This window comes from Salvelinus namaycush, chromosome 4 (assembly GCF_016432855.1).
Source record: "Salvelinus namaycush isolate Seneca chromosome 4, SaNama_1.0, whole genome shotgun sequence".
NCBI classification, from domain to species: domain Eukaryota; kingdom Metazoa; phylum Chordata; class Actinopteri; order Salmoniformes; family Salmonidae; genus Salvelinus; species Salvelinus namaycush.
In genome coordinates, this window is record NC_052310.1 from 37,027,879 (window position 1) to 37,047,861 (window position 19,983).

General features: G+C 40.3%; 1 protein-coding gene across 1 annotated transcript in view; it reads left to right on the forward strand.

The window, feature by feature from the left end:
• The window catches only part of LOC120045851 (cilia- and flagella-associated protein 46), a 48,597-nt gene extending 37,491 nt beyond the window's left edge, over nucleotides 1-11,106 (forward strand). Inside the window, exons 13-18 of the mRNA XM_038990785.1 lie at nucleotides 2,535-2,637; nucleotides 2,825-2,937; nucleotides 8,331-8,412; nucleotides 8,713-8,849; nucleotides 9,013-9,114; nucleotides 10,826-11,106. Of these exons, the coding sequence (XP_038846713.1) occupies nucleotides 2,535-2,637; nucleotides 2,825-2,937; nucleotides 8,331-8,412; nucleotides 8,713-8,849; nucleotides 9,013-9,114; nucleotides 10,826-10,953 (665 nt within the window). The 3' untranslated portion in view covers nucleotides 10,954-11,106. The remainder of the gene's footprint in view (nucleotides 1-2,534; nucleotides 2,638-2,824; nucleotides 2,938-8,330; nucleotides 8,413-8,712; nucleotides 8,850-9,012; nucleotides 9,115-10,825) is intronic.
• The last annotated feature ends 8,877 nt before the right edge of the window (nucleotides 11,107-19,983 follow it).

Consider the following 19,983-nt stretch of genomic DNA (forward strand, 5'->3'; position numbering starts at 1 on the left):
GTGTCTAGGATCAGATTTGACTTTATATCATAATGTATAAGATTATATGGACAGAGGGTACCTGATCCTATCAGCACTTCTACTCTGAGACACTTTATGAGTATAGACCCTGATCTCGACTGATATCTTTGTAAGCTGTGCTATGATGGGTTTTGTTGCAGTAGGCACCTAGGGGCATGGCTCTCCTGAACGAAACATCCAAGAATACCATAAAGAGGTGCCTCCAATCTAGTGTAGAATATGCCCCCAAAAAGTAATTGATTTAAGATAGCACTGTTTTCCAATCCCATTTATTGATTTGATATTTTGTTTTAATAAGCATGAAAATGTTGCCAGCGCCAAATAGACGTGGTTGTAATGGTCAGAGTTTTTAGCCGTTAGCAGACTTTTATGTTGATGTCCCTACGCGCGGGTGTAGTATGTGAGTGGCCGTTTTACGAAATCTGTCTTGCCTGCTACTTACTTAAACCGCATACTGTGTACTAATCATACCAAATACTATATAGAACGTACTGTTTAGTAAAATCATATGCAGTAAGCAACAAATATCAATATACTACTCATCTTTATTGAGATGGCCTCATTGAATGCGCAATCGCGCTTTTCCCCCGACGTTCATACATTTTTGTAGAACACGTCCACTATTTTGATTATTAGCTGGTGTCGAACACACTTGAGTGTGAAAAAACTAATCAGTTCTGTGAAGCAAATTCTACTAGATGAAGAGCCAAAATGATTATGACATCCGGGCATTTAAAGTATACTTGATTTTCAAAATTTCACATACTATAAAAGGTAATTTTTTCGCATACTATGCAAGGATAGCAAGGATATGCATATTCTTGATACCATTTGAAAGGAAACACTTTGAAGTTTGTGGAAATGTGAAATGAATGTAGGAGAATATAACACATTAGATCTGGTAAAAGATAATACAAAGAAAAAGCGTGTTTTTCTTTTTGTACCATCGTCTTTGAAATGCAAGAGTTAGGCCAAAATTTATTATTCCAGCCCAGGCGCAATTTAGATTTTGGCCACTAGCTGGCTTCAGTGTATGTGCAAGTTTAAGACTGATCCAATGAACCATTCCATATCTGTTGAAAATGTTGTATCAAGGCTGGCCAAATATGTCTAATTGGTTTATTAATACATTTTCAAGTTCATAATTGTGCACTCTCCTCAAACAATAGCATGGTATTATTTCACTGTAATAACTACTGTAAATTGGACAGTGCAGTTAGATTAACAAGAATTTAAGTTTTCCTGCCCATATCAGATATATCTGTGTCCTGAGGATTTTTTTTGTTACTTACAACCTCATGCTAATCAACACCTACGTTAGCTCAACCGTCCCGCAAGGGGGGGGTAGAGGTTAATTAGGAAGATGGATTTCTGCTTTCTCATTGAAAAGTGTTTCTTGTTCTCTTGGCCTTCGTCAGAGCTTTTAAACTAAATATTAAACCATCTTTTGATTTCTGAACGTGTCGACACAGGGGACTCGGGATGTGGCTACGTTATTGATGTCATGTTAGTCAGGCCTTATGATTTGAACATATGGATTGTTATAGTTTGTAGGCTAGGTTACCTATTGAATTATTACATTTATGGATCAAGCCTTAGCAGTCACTTAGTTTATTACGTTGCTGTCCAACGGTTCTGAATTTGCAATGCACCCAACTGTCCAAATTGTTCTGTGCAATAGCCTTTTGATTTGAGCATTTGAAAGGTTTTGGTGTGTGTACTAGGCTATTTGATTTAATGTATATATGTTACAGCACTTAGGTTTCACTAATAAATATGTTGAAATGGAACCAGATTATACATTTCTGTCTTCAGTCCTTTTTAAATAGGATAGATGGGCTATATGGTCTACTATGGTTTAAGTCGAATGTGATAGTGTTCCTATAACCAGCCTCAGTAGGCCTATTACTCCATTCCTATTCTATTCAGAGTTTTGAGCAATTAATCAAATTAAAATGAGCTATTATCAGACTGGTTCATGTGGTGCATGCCTGTTAAATTTGGAAAAATCCACCCACACACTGCCTGCGTTGCGGCCATGGCATACTGCATACTTTTTAATAAACAGTACAGTGCATGCTAAATACTATGCAACGATGCATACATAGTATGCGGTTTAAGTACAGTATGTAGTACGCTAGTATGGGTATTCGGACACAGCCTCTGTGTTTAGAGCTAAGACTCCTTCTCAGCAAGGAGAATTTTGCAATGATTAATGTGCTGTTTGCCAAAATCCAATGGACTATTGACTGGCCTTGACGTGTCCTCCTCCCTCCGCCATCGGGTCCCCAAACTCCCTTCACACTGTACATTTTGTCAGTGCAATTTTTAGGTGCAGCTTAGATTTAGATTATGCAATCCAGCTTCTACTATAGATTGGGTGGTCCTACAGTAATGTACCTCATCCAATGATAATACATTGTGAAGTAGCTGGAACTGTTGTTTATTCTGTGTGTGTGTGTCGTGTGCGTGTGTGTACGTTGCGGGGGGGGGGCGGGGGGGGTATGTTTCAGAAGGCAGCAGCCTGACAGAGAGGATGAAGAGGACTTTGGAGGCATACAGCCAGCAGTTCACCCCACTGTGGGAGGGCTTTTTGGGAAGTGAACACACTCCCAGGTCAGAAGTCACTTTCACTCAACACACTCATTAGCAGTAATGACACAAGTGCTCCAGTAGAGTCACATATGTATGTCATGTATTCCTGTCCGCTGGCATACCAATCTGATGGCAGATGTGTTTTACGTGATGTTTTTTCACGGCATGCTGCACTCTTAAGCCACTAACACTGATGTGTGTGTGTCAGTCTCGCAGAGCTGGAGCAGCTGCTGACAAACTGCAGTGCTTTCATCTTCCATGGAATGGAGCGCTTTCTCGCTAACATCCCACCATCCAAGCTGGCTGCCCTCAACCTTTCTGGTACTGTATCCAATATCTACCTACTTTTTTTTGTGGTTTGAGTTTGTTTGATCTGAGTTTCAAGAACCTTCTTGTGAAGATGTTGGACGATTTTGAGGTAGATTTTATTTTGTAGTATCAGCTTTTTCCATCGAATACCGACTGTTTCAATTTTTTGATCAGAAAACAAGCATGCCCTTAACCAAAGCCAAAGCTCAAATACCAGAACACAAATAAATAACCAGAACCTGCCACATTCCAACTATGCCTCCCTGCCAGTAAGCTGCTGTTGTATATATGCCATCACTGCAGAATTAGCACAACATACCTTTTGAAGTGACCCATTCGTCTGAAAAGGCATCCCAAATGGCACCCTATTCCCTATGTAGTGCACTACTTTTGACCAGGGCCTCTTGTTAAAAGTAGAGCACTAGCTTTAGGGAATACGGTGCCATTTAGGATGCACGCTGTGTGTCAGAGATTTATTGTCTGCCATCTACTATTACACTGGAATGTAAAAAAAAATTAAGGAAACTTAGTAGAAAACAACATCATTCAACTCCAACTCCAACTCATTCAACTCCAACTCCAACTCAAAAGACTGGTATTCAAAGGCATTAGGCTATAAGTTCAGAACACAGAACATAACTCTTCCATTATGACGGGGAATATTTGTAAAGAATTATATAAAAATGTCACGTTATGTCGAAGATCTGAGGGGCTTTGGATATTATGTGATGATAATATGATTTATTTGATCAAATGAAGGATTTTCCAAAGTCAGTGATGGAGAAACAAAAACCCAGATATACATTTTAAATAGTACTGTGTGTAGCTTATGTACGTAAATGGAGCAGTAGACTTAATCTCTTTAAACACATCAATCTTTAATTCCCCTAGTGGTTATATTTAGAAAGACAGCAATGTAACATAAATTAGATTTCATTATAGGCCCTTTGCTGTTACATTTTCCAAGTTTCACCAAGCACTTGTAGAAATTATACAGAGATTCACAATGAATGGATTAGGGATAATCACTAGGCTTAGATGATTTATTAGCATGATATAGGCCTAGTAATTGTTTGATGTAGGTTTAATGTGTGCATTGGAGATGTTCATCAGATGTAGTGTTCTGAATCTGTCGCCCGGAGTTGAAGTAGTTATTATAGGCACTAGAGAGCAAGCTGTCAATTAACGTTAATCTCACATTGAACTGTTCCCTGGACAGGAACACTGGCGTTCCCAATCCAGCAGATCAGAGTCTGGAGCTGACAGTGCCCCACCTGTGGCCTAACCCGGGTGTGTCACACTTTGGCAGATCAATCAATCAATTTTATTTTATATAGCCCTTCGTACATCAGCTAATATCTCGAAGTGCTGTACAGAAACCCAGCCTAAAACCCCAAACAGCTAGTAATGCAGGTGTAGAAGCACGGTGGCTAGGAAAAACTCCCTAGAAAGGCCAAAACCTAGGAAGAAACCTAGAGAGGAACCAGGCTATGAGGGGTGGCCAGTCCTCTTCTGGCTGTGCCGGGTGGAGATTATAACAGAACTATGCCAAGATGTTCAAAAATGTTCATAAGTGACAAGCATGGTCAAATAATAATAATTTTATTATTAATAATTTTCAGTTGGCTTTTCATAGCTGATCATTAAGAGTTGAAAAACAACAGGTCTGGGACAGGTGGCGGTTCCATAACCGCAGGCAGAACAGCTGAAACTGGAATAGCAGCAAGGCCAGGCGGACTGGGGACAGCAAGGAGTCACCACGGCCGGTAGTCCCGACGTATGGTCGTATGGTCGTATGGCAGATCCATTGACAAACACCTCCGCAATTGATATTGACTAGGGGCCTAGTCTATAAACATTGATTACACCAATTGCCACTCAAAAATCTGTTTTGAGGTCGTAGTGCTGTAGTACTACGAAGTAAATGGAAATAGACATTTGACTAACACATTCATTGACAAAAAATAATAGCATGTTTTTGTCGAACTTACAGTATGTTGTGAAAAGAATAGCCATGTTTTTTCTTCTCATTTGCATTATGTGAAATGAAATACCGGTGTCTAAATAGAGCATAAAGCAGCCTGTATAAAACAACGAGGAAGAGAAGCGCTGCTAAGGTACACGATAGTAGATTTTGGTAGACAGAAGGTGCTCTTTGGTAAAAGGGGTAAATTGGTCATCAAAAAGAAAGGAGGAACAAGGCACTCTTCATAGAAGTAACAAATGTTTTTTTGGGGGGCGGGGGGTTGATTCTCATCATGTTCATATTGCAGGCCTTTGGTATTTTGGAGACAGAGACTCCACTCTTTCCTCAGTGGCTGCTGTCTTGATTCCTTTATTACGATACTTTTTCACTAATCTTCCTTAAATAACTGATCACACACCCCAAAAAGCCTACTGACTTTTCACACCTTTCAAACCCTTTTCACAACAATCAAACCCTTTTCACAGGCATGGCTCTTGGCCTTGCTTGATTTTTTTTTTTACTTCCTCCAAAACAAAGGACGTTTTGGGTGTGGATGACACTGGGTGTATTTGATCTGATTGACAGGGGAAGTCAGGATGACCTTACACATCACCCTGGGCCTCACAATACCATCCACTATCACAGACAGGCTGGGCTTTGGCACTTCTAACCCAACAAAGTGGTGAGGAATGTTCAGACTATGTTGCCTCGTCTGAATAACAGCTGTTACTCGATAACAAGCCGACCCCACCCAGTTAACAAGCCAGCAGGTACAAGGTGTTTGCAGATGTTATAGATAGTTTCAAGTTTTAATGTCATGCACAAGTACAAGTACAGGGAAATGTCTTTTCTTGCATCAGACCGAGATGTTCAGAACTGATCTAGAGCAGAGGAAGGGAGGATGAGTTATATTCTACTTCCTGCACTCAATCTAATGCCTGAAGAGAGTTTTGACCATGACAAACTGTGCTTGTTGGAGTCATGAACATGAATCAACAGCTCTCTTCTCTTTTTCCTTTCGTTTATACACACTGGCCTAAATTCATTGACCTTCCTTCATAACCTATCTAGGGGCTACAGATGAGAATTAGCCCTTTTACAAACTCATGTGCATTTACATTGATGTAAACAAGGAAATGTTAATTAATGTGCACGGTCCCTGTCAAATAAATCCCATAAATAAATAATTCCAAGAATACATACACTACCGTTCAAAAGTTTCGGTTACTTAGAAATGTCTTCTTCTTTTCTTTTTTTTTTTTCAAACACATTTGTTGTCCATTAAAATAACATAAAATTGATCCGAAATACAGTGTAGACATTGTTAATGTTGTAAATGACTATTGTATCTGGAAACGGTAGATTTTTTAAACTGAATATCTACATAGGCGTACAGAGGCCCATTATCAGCAACCATCACTCCTGTGTTCCAATGGCACGTTGCGTTAGTTAATCCAAGTTTATCATTTTAAAAGGTTAATTGATCATTAGAAAACCCTTTTGCAATTATGTTAGCACAGCTGAAAACTGTTGTTCTGATTAAAGAAGCAATAAAACTGGCCTTCTTTAGACTAGTTGAGTATTTGGAGCATCAGCATTTGTGGGTTCGATTACAGGCTCAAAATGGCCAGAAAAAAATACCTTTCTTCTGAAACTCGTCAGTCTATTCTTGTTCTGAGAAATGAAGGCTATTCCATGTGAGAAATTGCCAAGAAACTGAAGATCTTGTACAACGCTGTTTGCTACTCCCTTCACAGAACTGCGCAAACTGGCTCTAACCAGAATAGAAATAGGATTGGGAGGCCCCGGTGCACAACTGAGCAAGAGGACAAGTACATTAGAGTGTCTAGTTTGAGAAACAGACGCCTCACAAGTCCTCAACTGGCAGCTTCATTAAATAGTACCCTCAAAACACCAGTCTCAACGTCAACAGTGAAGAGCCGGAGTCGAGTTCCTCTGTCCAGTGTCTGTGTTCTTTTGTCCATCTTAATCTTTTCTTTTAATTGGCCAGTCTGAGATATGGCTTTTTTTTTGCAACTTTGCCTAGAAGGCCAGCATCCCAAAGTCGCCTTTTCACTGTTGATGTTGAGACTGGTGTTTGATGTTATTTTAATGGACAAAAAAATTGCTTTTCTTTAAAAAATAAGAACTTTTCTAAGTGACCCCAAACTTTTGAACAGTAGTGTATCATTCCACCCATAGAGTGCCTTTTGGGTAGTGTAATTTGGTCCCAAAAAACTATTTATTTCACCTAATTTCAAAATGTTGTCATAAAGAGCACATAGTCAAGAATTTCGCTACACCCGCAATCTGCTAAATATGTGTATGTGACCAATCACATTTTATTTGATAAAAAGCATGTTTTCACATCTCAAAAGGATTAAATTAAGAATTAAGTGCCATTTAAAGTAACAGGATTGACATAATAAGTGTCACGATCGTCGTAATGTGGAAGAGAGGAGGACCAAGGCGCAGCGTGATATAAATACATCTTCTATTTATTATAATGAAGAACACTTAACCAAACAACAAAACGAATGTGACGCTATATAGAAAATAGTGCTGAACACAAAACACTACACATAGACAATCACCCACACCCACAATGACAAAACAGGCTACCTAAATATGGTTCCCAATCAGAGACAACGACTAACACCTGCCTCTGACTGAGAACCATATCAGGCCAAACACAGAAACAGACAAACTAGACATACAACATAGAATGCCCACTCAGATCACACCCTGACCAACCAAAACATATAAACATACAAAGCAAACTATGGTCAGGGTGTGACAATAAGGCTGACGATTTCGTCTTAAATCAGCCATAACTCCCCTTGTGACGGGGAATGGAATGAATTACTTAAATTGAATGTAAGTAAAAAATATATATGAAGTTAAACATTTCTAGCCTATCTATCAATGCGTAACAGGGTTGATGTGTTATGCTCGACCCGTTCAGTGTTCCACCACAAAACACCAGAAAAAGGTCAAAAAGAGTAAAACCAGCTGACATGCTTTTACACTATGATTTACATTATCTTTTGAAAATATAACTTAAAGGAATAGTTTGACAATATTAAAATGAGAGTTCAGTAGAAACAGGGTTTAACTTCAAATAAGGGAAGAATGTAAATGAATCACTAATAATGTGAAATAAATAATAATCTTCCAAATTTTGGAGTTAAGTGGGTTGAAATCTTCCTAGAAGTCGGAAAAACATGCACTTTAGCAAGTCTTTATTCATATAAAAAAATCGGAGTTTATTGAATTGAGGTTGTGGTTTATGTTAGGGGTACTTCATTTAATATAACAGGCTTTTAAAATGCAATATTGGTGCACCATTTTTACATAAAATATCAAAGGGACACAAAAGTCACTATTTGTGGAACGACCCATGACCAGATGATGATAATGTGTTGTTATTTGTCCTCAGAGTGCCAGATGGCTGTCCTTTTCGACCTCGTCCAGAACAGCGCCAGCATGCTACGGCAATCCAAGCTAGATGTGCAAAAGAGGTAAAGCATCGCATGTGCTTCCTATGACTTTATACAACGAAGTGTATTAAGTTGCATCCCCTCCTTCACAGCTGTTTGATGCCTAGTCTCAGGATGGTTATGAGAAGACGCTGGACAGTTCCTTTTTAGACCTCGTGTGTCTCCGTCTCTCTTTCTATCCTTCTTTCTACCTCTTATCTATATATTCTCTATCTCCCCCTCTCTCGCTCCCCTTTATCTCTATTTCTCTCTCTTTCTATCCATCTCTTTTTCTCTCTCTTTCTCGCTCTCTATCTCTCTCGCTTTCTCGCTCTCCTATAGTGATGGGCACCTGGCCCTGGAGAGGCCCCTGGAGACAGTCCTGCTACTCACTCTGAGTGGCGTCCGTTGTGTTCTGCTCAACCAGTGGCACAGCAGCCCCCAGAGGAACATAAATAACATGGACTCCGTCATGGAGAGTGAGTTCAATACACTGTTACTGATGCACATTACTGTATGTAAATTAAACACAGTTTCATATAAAACTAAACTGGGACATGACGGCTTTAATTTAAGGTGTGATATGAAGTCTAAGAATAGCCGTATTATGTGTTGTGTACTGTGTGTTTTCATGTGTTGTAGATCTCCTGAGGGTGGGCCTGACCTCTGGCCAGACTGTCCATGCACTGAGGAAGGGAGAAGTCCAGAGGACAGAGAAAGACACAAACACTGCAGGATCAGTTGGTAGGCTATATACTGTATACCATCACTACAACTCTGGGGCTGGGCCATATTCAATCATATCTGGTAGTATTCTGTGAAGGCAGTGAGCAAATATGTTGAAATTGATATGTAGATAAATATACCCATTTGGAAGAATGTTGAGTGCTTTTTGCATTACAAAAATGCCATGGGATGCATTTGCGCCGTTGTTTACATTTTTGTTGGTGGCACTATGCGGGAATAATGCCATTCATCAAGTAAGCCTTTAATCCTTTACACTAGCGGGAAATGGCCTATATGGATAGGGCTAAATTGAAATGTTTCTTACAGAATAAATATGAAAGGCATATGCATAACCATGGTGGCAATTGAAAGGGAACAGTTTGGAGATAATGGGGAAATTATTAGACCAAAGGTGAGGACACAACAGTTCACCTGACACAAGACTGAATCCAAACCTTACACTGTTGATTTTATGTGCATTTGACTTTTGCTGTACTTTTTTGCCGTATTTGTTGATAACGAAATCTGAAACTGTTCTGGATACATTCAGTAACAAAATAAGAATATTCCTGGGAAATGTGGGGTAGGTGCAATACAAATTACAAGGGTTTGAGTGAGACGTCTAACTGGTGTCCCCAAGTGGCAATACACCTCCAAAGTGTGCACAGTTCCTAAGCAATTTCAACTATAAGGTACTTTTTTTTAGCTTTCGTAACTGCCGTTGAGGAACTAGAGCAAGCATACTTGTAGTCGTTTAATTCGGAACACAACCCTGCTTCCCTGCCATCAGACACTTACTGTTGTTGTTTACACAATCCAAAAAACGGTCAATTATAAATCACAATCTGGGTCAGGTCGGCATGACTTGAAAGCTTGTTCTATTGCTAATATGACTATATAAAATATAATTGTACAGTGTTAGGCTTTCACGAGGCAATTCAAATAGAAATGAGTCATGAGTATATACAGGTGCGTATGACGCTGTGGATTTTCTTCACAATCAACAAACAGGCTCATGTTCACAACCCAGGGTATGACGCCGTGTAATCTTGTAACTGTACATCAAACATAGTGATCATGAAAATTGACACTGTATATGACATGAGTTTGGAAATGTGAAGTGCACATTTGGACTCACGGGTGTTTGGCTTGCTTTTATGGCATCAAAGCAGTATTTATTATAATCCTCAACGTCTCATCTTTCAGAATACACCGAGTCATCTTCATTCACAGCATTTCCCCAAGTCAGATAACAAAACATTTACAAAAGTTGCCCAATTAACCGGGATAGACGAGGGCAACTTTTTGTCACATGATGCTCAAGTTCAGTACGGCTTTCAGTCAAAACTCATACAGCACTGTGAACCGAAGAACCTGTACTCTACATCATGTATAGCATGTTACTGTACAGCCACTGCGTTCCAATGTAGGTGCTTATTAGTGCCCAAAATCTGCCATTTTCAACCCGTATACAGGTACGAGTGTAAAGGGTTAAGTGCATGTATTCAGATGTCAATTAGTCTTGCCACCAAGCAAAATGTGATTTTTTTTTTGCTTATCCCATTCATGACACAATTCCTAGAATTAAAATGTTCCTAAAACTGAATACTCTGTCAATTATTAGGATTTAAAAGACGGAGCACATTACGTGTGCTACCTGTCACTCTCACTCCCTTTTAGTCCTCATGAGTCATCTCTCTCTCATACTCCCTCTCTCTTGTCTCTACAGATGCCATATGCCATGAGGATTCGGTAAATAGAGATGGGAATGCACATGATGCTCAACCAAGATTGACCACTTCACCATCAGCCTTCAATTGTGTCGTCTATGGACTGCCTAACTTAGTTATTACATGAGCCGCTTCAGTCCCTCGTGACATTCCTTCAAATTTAAGGATAATATTAAAATTGTTTTATTAAAAGAAAACATCAACACAATGTCATCTAATAACACAGTTATTCCTAAGGCTGTACAATTACAAACAGATCCCAAAAATGCATTAGCCAAGAGTAAGCCTCAGTTTCTCTGAGACAGTTCACCGTTCATTTCTTGGCTTCAGTCAATAAATAAATATCTTGTTTGCCTCCACTTGTTCCATCTGTTTTATTGCGCCGAGCAGAAATAAGCCATCTAATGCACCTGGTGCCAGTGGTGGGATAGACAGGGTTGGGTAAGAGGGAAATCTCTAAAGCATTATCGTCCACTCCCCAAGCGTTCTCCCCTATGGAGCTCTGCCATGCTTTGGAATTACACTGTTATCAAAACCAATAATGTCATAAAACTATGAAAACATAGGGATGTATAGTACATTATACTTGGACCACATGAGTTGGTTGTGAGAGGACTAGATCTACAATAGGCCACAGGACAGCACCTGGGGCTGTATGTATAAAGCGTCTCAGAGTAGGAGGGTTGATCTAGGATCAGGCCCCCCCCCCCATGCTGTCTGTGTGACCTTATTCATTGTAATCTAAAAGTCTAATCTTATCCTAAATTAGCACTCTTGACACGCTTGATATATACGGCCCCTGGTCACAAATAACATTTGTGCCACTTGACGTTCCAGCAGATGCAACTGAAGTAGTTGTGTGTGTTGCTCTTGAGATCTTTCACCCTGTCGATACATCAGACCTTTGTTAGCAACCATGTTGTTTATAGTGCTCGCTTCCGTGTTGTCTTTTGGTTGTGTGTTTACTCAAGATATACCTTAACAGTCTACTCTAGATGATAAGTGGGATGTTGGCTGTTATCTGGTATCCAAGAGTCACTGTAAAACTCTTGACAGCCCTTTCGATCCATATTTCTATATCTCTTTCTATCCATCTCTTGGAGATCACTCAGATTAACATAAAGGACTGAATGATCAATGAGTTAAAAACTGATCTGACCAAACATAATTTAGAGGAGCCATGGGCAAGTCCAAAAACTCTAGAAAATCCACTTCTCGTAAAGCAGGTATGTTGTGTGTTATTGTAGAGGCTTCAATAACATTCGGTGAATGTTTGCCTCGAGGCAGATTTTTAAGTATGACCACCTGAATCTCAAGGCAAAGGGAAAGCGAGCCATCTTTGAATTAACATTAAGGTTAGCCTTAGCTGTACGCACCCTCGGTAGAGATGTTTGAACTAAGATAATTGTTTTCTTTCCGATGTTCTCTGATTTCTGTAACATGCATGTCACACAAGAATCTTTGAATAAAAATGGGATTTTGTACTTACCGGTAAATCAACATTCTGTCGACGTGAACAAAGCAGAGGCTTTGTCAGTTCACATGGTGGCTGAGAGAACATGATTCACTGTTTAAATGAAATGGGGCTTTTTGTGTGAGGGTTATTGATTCTAATTCAGGGACATGTGGTTATGTAGTGCAACCAGAATATTAACCATAAGCTTGTAATCCTCAGTTTCCCAGTAATTGTTGTTATGTCCTGCTGACTTTTATCCTACTGAAAAATGGTTGTTAATTGGTCAAAATGTTTGCTCTCTCTGTCAGCGTATGTGCTACTGGTGTTGAAGTCAGGTGCAGGAGAGCAGAGAGTTGTGATCAGGCGCACTCTTTATTTGGGCGGAAGCACAACAAACGGACGCAACAGCGTCAAACCTCCAGCCAAAAAGCAGAAGAGAAATGCGCAAAATAGCGTCACAAAACAAATGTAATAATCCAACCTCCTATGGGTTACACAAGAATACCCATGGGGGGAAATAACGAGCCTGGTGCGGCACACTGAACATGTAACAAAAACAATTCCACACAAGGACATGGGGGGAACAGAGGAATATATATATGCAGTGTGATTAGGGAATGTAAACCAGGTGTGCAGGGAACAAGACAAAACAAATGGAACAATGAAAAATGGGGCGGCGATGGCTAGAAGGCCGGTGACGTCGACCGCCGAACGCCGCCCGAACAAGGAGAGGAGCTGACTTCGGTGGAAGCCGTGACACTCTCAAACATCTTTGTCTTGTGTTGGGTGGATAATGGTCTTATACTTTAAGAGGTCCATGAACTCTGGATGTGAAGCTGTCCTCAATTACTTTATATCAAAATAGAAGGCCCTACTAGGTCGTAGCACTGAGTGTGTATGTGTGTGTCATTGTGGTTGAAGGTTACTCCAAGGAGCGTTCTGGGAATCCAGGAGACAAGTGGGAGAGAAGGAGGCGTACAGTGATAATGAAGGTACAGTAAAGGCTGGGTTCCAATAGAGGGATGAATGGGCATTCTCATTTCTCCCTGTTTTCCCTTGTTCAGATAATATCAGTTCAATGGGCAGGCAACATATTTTCTTCCTATATAGCGTACTGTATATGTATATGGTTTGTATGGCCTCAGGCCCAAACCGGTATCTGTAGATTATTACCCCTGAACAGCTCTGTTTGGAGTAATACATTTTGATATTATGTTCGGTAAGAGTGAAATGAAGAGCTGTCTCATTAGCTTATCAGACAACTCTCAATTGATGTAACTGTGGTCATACAAACGTGCCCATTCCATACCAACATTTAGAGCCATACACATTCCTTGTTTAAGATAAGGCCCTGAGATGAGCAGCTCAAGGTCTGTTACTGTAGGCAAACACTGTGTACCAGGGGTCCAATCTTTACTTCCTCTTCCCAGTTTCCAGTATACACAAGATGCTTATGATTGCACTGCATTCAATCTATAGACTATTGTCAACATACTGTACTTGCAAAATACTTGACATTCAGTGATTGTTTTGCAAGTACAGTATGTGTGTACATGCCAAATCAAGGGCATTTCTTGGTTTGAAGAATGGGGACAATACTGTAATTATTCCATATTTGAGATATTTAAAGTGTAATGCAAAGTTGTCAGGCAAGTATTACACTACTCTACATTTAATATACATTGAACAAAAATAGAATGCAACATATAAAGTGTTGGTACCATGTTTCATGAGCTGAAATAAAAGATCACAGAAATCTTCCATACGCACAAAAAGCTTATTTATCAAAAATGTTGTGCACAAAATGTATCCTTTGCGAACATAATCCATCCACTTGACAAGTGTGGAATATGAATAAGCTGATTAAACAGCATGATCATTACACAGGTGCACCTTGTGCTGGAGACAATAAAAGGCCCCTCTAAAATGTGCAGTTTTGTAACACAACACAATGCCACAGATGTCTCAAGTTTTGAAGGATCGTGCAATTGGCATGCTGACTGCAGGAATGTCCACCAGAGCTGTTGCCAGAGAATTGAATGTTCATTCTACTGCCAATGTTTGTCAATTGAGATTGCGTGGCTGTGTGCTTGATTTTATACACCTGTCATAAACCACTGTGGCTGAAATAGCCAAATCTACTAATTTGAAGGGATGTCCACATACTTTTATATCTATCCACCTGTGGTAAATTCATTTGATTGGACAAGATTTGGAAAGGCACACACCTGTCTATATAAGGTCCCACAGTTGATAGTGCATATCAGAGCAAAAACCAAGCTTTGAGGTCAAAGGAATTGTCCGTAGAGCTCCGAGACAGGATTATATCGAGGCACAGATCTGGGGAAGGGTACCAAAACATTTCTGCAGCACTGAAGGTTCCCAAGAACACATTGACCTCCATAATTTTTAAATGGAAGAAGTTTGGGACCACCAAGACGTCCTAGAGCTGGCTTGGTCAGGGAGGTGACCGAGAACCCGATGGTCACTCCTCAGTAAAAGGCACATGACAGCCCACTTGGAGTTTGCCAAAAGGCACCAAAAGGACTCAGACCATGAGAAACAAGATTATTTGGTCTGATGAAACTAAGATTGAACTCTTTGGCCAGAAACCTGGCACCATCCCTACGGTGAAGCATGGTGGTGGCAGCATCATGCTATGGGGATGTTTTTCAGCGGTTGGGACTGGGAGACTAGTTAGGATTGAGGAAAAGATGAACGGAGCAAAGTACAAAGAGATCCTTGATGAAAACCTGCTCAAGAGCACTCAGGACCTCAGACCGGGGCGACAGTTCACCTTCCAACAGGACAACGACCCTAAGCACACAGCCAAGACAACGCAGGAGTAGCTTCGGGACAAGTCTCTGAATGTCCTTGAACACGATCGAACATCTCTGGAGAGACCGTAAATTGCTGTGCAGCGACGCTCCCCTTCCAACCTGACAGAGCTTGAGAGGATCTGCAGAGAAGAATGGGAGAAACTCCCCAAATCCAGGTGTGCCAAGCTTGCAGCGTCATACCCAAGAAGACTCGAAGCTGTAATCGCTGAGTAAAGGGTCTGAATATATACGTTAATATGGTATTACATTTTTATTTAAAAAATTGTTACAATTCTGAAAACCTAATTTTGCTTTGTCATTATGGGGTATTGTGTGTAGATTGATTAGGGGGGGAAACGATTTAATACATTTTAGAATAAGGCTGTAACGTGACAAAGTGGAAAAAGTCAAGGGGTCTGAATACTTTCCAAATGCACTGTATGTGTGTGTTGGTCTTTGTTTATTTGTATGTGTTGGGCTTTAGCTGAGATTATTCTTTACAGAGTCAAGTATATTTACCCAGTCCTCAATTGTTCCTTGAGTAGCACCATTCTTTCTCAATAATTCCAATGTCATAGCTTCTAATAGTAACTGTATCCACTGGCGAAATGCGAGAGAGAGTGGGGTGATTGCCATCTAAGAGCCTACGTATTTTTGCGGCAGTGCTGCCTGCCAGTATCAATCATCTCTGATTGATTGAGAGATTCAAGGACCTATCATCGTTAAGTACCATGGTATGTAGATGCAATGCATTGAATATTAAAGATTCTTGCGCTTCAAAATGGGTTTAGTAACTTTGTCCCAGAAGCATTAACTGCAGGGCACCTCCACATCATATGAAGGAATGTGCCTACCTGATTTAGGGAACACAGTGAACAGTTGGGAGTTGGGGCCAATTTCATCATTAAACTTTTCCTTGGTGTTAAATACAGTCTGTGAACAAATTGAAAATGTATAAATTGATGGTATGGATTACGGTCATATTTTTCTATATTCTGTTCCAGTTAAAGTGTTGTTCAGATCCACTTAGCTCTGTTGATCATATTTTTTTAATGGCTAGCTCAGAATTTGAGCTTTCCAAAAGTAGTTTATATATTATAGCAATCAGTCCCTTCGGGAGCCCAGATCATTTATTTTTAAATTCCATCATTGGATGGTTCGGTAGTTGGGTTTCCCAAGGGACTCCATAGGCCAGCATAGCTGGCCTAAATTGTAAATATAGTAAAAAGAATTTGCCTGGTAATATGTATGCTTCTTTCAAATCTGGGAATGTTCTAAAACCATTACTGTCCATGATATCGGCAAGGGTACAGATTCCACATTTGGACAATTGGGGGGATGCAAAAGGCTGCCCTCCAGATCACTAGGCAGTATTGGGAAATATTGGAGTATGGCATACCATTTTGATTCCCAGTTACATTGTTTTATAAATTTTGTGCCAAATAGAAAGTGTGAGCAATAATAGGACCAAGGCATAGTTTACATTGTTTAAGGGATATACAGTTGATGTCGGAAGTTTACATACACCTTAGCCAAATACATTTAAACTCAGTTTTTCACAATTCCTGACATTTAATCCTAGTAAGAATTCCCTGTCTTAGGTCTTAGGTCACCACTTATTATGTGAAATGTCAGAATAATAGTAGAGAGAATGATTTATTTCAGCTTTTATTTCTTTCATCACATTCCCAGTGGGTCAGAAGTTTACATACACTCAATTAGTATTTGGTAGCATTGCCTTTAAATTGTTTAACTTGGTCAAACGTTTTGAGAAGCCTTCCACAAGCTTCCCACAATAAAGTTGGATGAATTTTGGCCCATTCCCCCTGACAGAGCTGGTATAACTGAGTCAGGTTTGTAGGCCTCCTTGCTCGCACACGCTTTTTCAGTTCTGCCCACAAATTTTCTATAGGATTGAGGTCAGGGCTTTGTGATGGCCACTCCAAAACCTTGACTTTGTTGTCCATAATCCATTTGGCCACAACTTTGGAGGTATGCTTGGGGTCATTGTCCATTTTGAAGACCCATTTGCGACCAAGCTTTAACTTCCTGACTGATGTCTTGAGATGTTGCTTCAATATATCCACATCATTTTCCTCCCTCATGATCCCATCTATTTTGTGAAGTGCACCAGTCCCTCCTGCAGCAAAGCAGCCCCACAACATGATGCTGCCATCCCCGTGCTTCACGGTTGGGATGGTGTTCTTCGGCTTGCAAGCCTCCCCTTTTTCCTCCAAACATAACGATGGTCATTATGGCCAAACAGTTCTATTTTTGTTTCATCAGACCAGAGGACATTTCTCCAAAAAGTACGATCTTTGTCCCCATGTGCAGTTGCAAACCGGAGTCTGGCTTTTTTATGGCGGTTTTGGAACAGTGGCTTCTTCCTTGCTAAGCGGCCTTTCAGGTTAAGTCGATATAAGACTCATTTTACTGTGGATATAGATACTTTTGTACCTGTTTCCTCCAGCATCTTCACAAGGTCCTTTGCTGTTGTTCTGGGATTGATTTGCACTTTTCACACCAATTGATTTGCACTTTTCACACCAAAGTACGTTCATCTCTAAGAGACTGAACGCGTCTCCTTCCTGAGCGGTGTGACGGCTGCGTGGTCCCATGGGGTTTATACTTGCGTACTATTGTTTGTACAGATGAACATGGTACCTTCAGGCATTTGGAAATTGATCCCAAGGATGAACCAGACTTGTGGAGGTCTACAATTGTTTTTCTGAGGTCTTGGCTGATTTCTTATGATTTTCCCATGATGTCAAGCAAAGAGGCACTGAGTTTGATGGTAGGCCTTGAAATACATCCACAGGTACACCTCCAATTAACTAAAATTATGTCAATTAGCCTATCAGAAGCTTCTGACGCCATGACATAATTTTCTGGAATGTTCCAAGTTGTTTAAAGGCACAGTCAACTTAGTGTATGTAAACTTCTGACCCACTGGAATTGTGATACAGTGAATTATCAGTGAAATAATCTGTCTGTAAACAATTGTTGGAAAAATTACTTGTGTCATGCATAAAGTAGATGTCCTAACCGACTTGCCAAAACTATAGTGTGTTAACAAGAAATTTGTGGAGTGGTTGTAAAACGAGTTTTAATGACTCCAACCTAACTGTATGTAAACTTCCAACTTCAACTGTAGGTATTCTCCTTGTCCAGATGGGATAGGGCAGTGTGCAGTGCGATGGGGCGGTATGCAAATTGTAGTGGGCCTAGGGTGTCGGGTAAGGTGAAGGTAATATGATCCTTAACTAGCCTCTCAAAGCACTTCATGATGGCTGAAGTGAGTGCTATGGGACAATAGTCATCAGCTCAGTTAACTTCTCTCCCTTGGGTACAGGAACAATGGTGGACATCGTGAAGTAAGTGGGGACAACAGACTGGGATAAGAAGAGATTGAATATGTACATAAACACTCCACCAAGCTGGTCTGCACATGCTCTGCGAGGGTTAACACGCTTAAATGTCTTACTCAAGTCGGCCACAGAGAGCGAGAGCTTACAGTCCTCGTAAGTGGTGGTGGCCCGTGTCTGCGGCTCACTGTTTTCCTTGAAGCGGGCGAAGAAGGTGTTTAGCTTGTCTTTGAGCAAAGCGTCAGTGTACGCCACGTGGTTAGCTTTCCCTTGCCTGCGCCGTTGAATTGTGACTTCACTTTGTTCCTGTACTGTTGCTTTGCCTCTTTGATTGCCTAACGAAGGGCATAGCTGGTCTGTTTAACACATCCATGTTCCCAGCCACCTTGCTGTGGTTAAATGCCATGGTTCACACTTTCAGTTTTGCGCGAATTCTGCCCTCTATCCAAGGTTTTTGTTTTGGATAAGTTCTCATCATAACAGAGGGAACACCATCCTAAATGCACTTCCTGATGAACTCAGTCACCGAGTCAGTTTATATGTCAATACTATTCTCAGAGGCAACCCATAACATTTCCCAGTCAAAACTCATACTTGTGACATATCTGTAACTATACGGTGTGACCTGTTTTCTGCTTGGGGAATTTCGTCACTTTCAGATATAAGATAATTGATTTTGCATAGTTTAATTAGATTCCTCTTAACAAGCCATCACACTCCATTTTGCCATGACGGTGCTGTGATGCTGCCTGCTTTGTTCCAGGCCTCTATTGACTATTTTCACTCTCAATGTTTTCTCCTAAACTTCAGCCCTTCTCCCAAACTTCCAGTGTTGTTCCCAATATGTTAACATAATAAGAAATGTATATTTGTCTAATTCTTTAACGAGTATGTTATGACATTGTTTATTAATTGCTGACTTAATATATCTAGTATGTGAATCATGGTCCTAAACTGAATGTAGTTCAGGAAATTGATTGCGGCTTACTGTCAGTGACTGTTGAATGGATCAATTCAAAAAGAAAACATTTAAGAACTTTAGCCACTTCAAAAATCTTTGGAACATAACTGTCAATGTAAATTTGCTAAATCTACCCCACACTCATTCTCTACCTGAATTGATGTCCCTGAATTCTCCATTTAGTTTGGTATCTAAAGCTTGTCTGGTGACACTTTAATCAATATTCCACTTAAAAGGCTTTGTAGAATACACCGTTCTTCACATACAAAGCTCATTGATTGCAGCCTTGTGATTGGCTGTTAAAAGGATCCATTACTAACACATTTTCCTGCCGTTTCACAAGTGTTTTGAAACAAAACTTGATTCGAATCTCCTGAGCTGGTTTGGGCCAGTATCTAAAGCTTGTATGGTGACACTATCGCAACAACATCCTACCTAAAAGGCTTTGTAGAATAGCAGTGTTTGTGTTGTTCAAGGCAGTATGGAAGTAGAGCAATTCTCTTTGACTCATCCTTGACTTGAGGCATTGCAATGACGCAATTGGTGCTCCATTGCA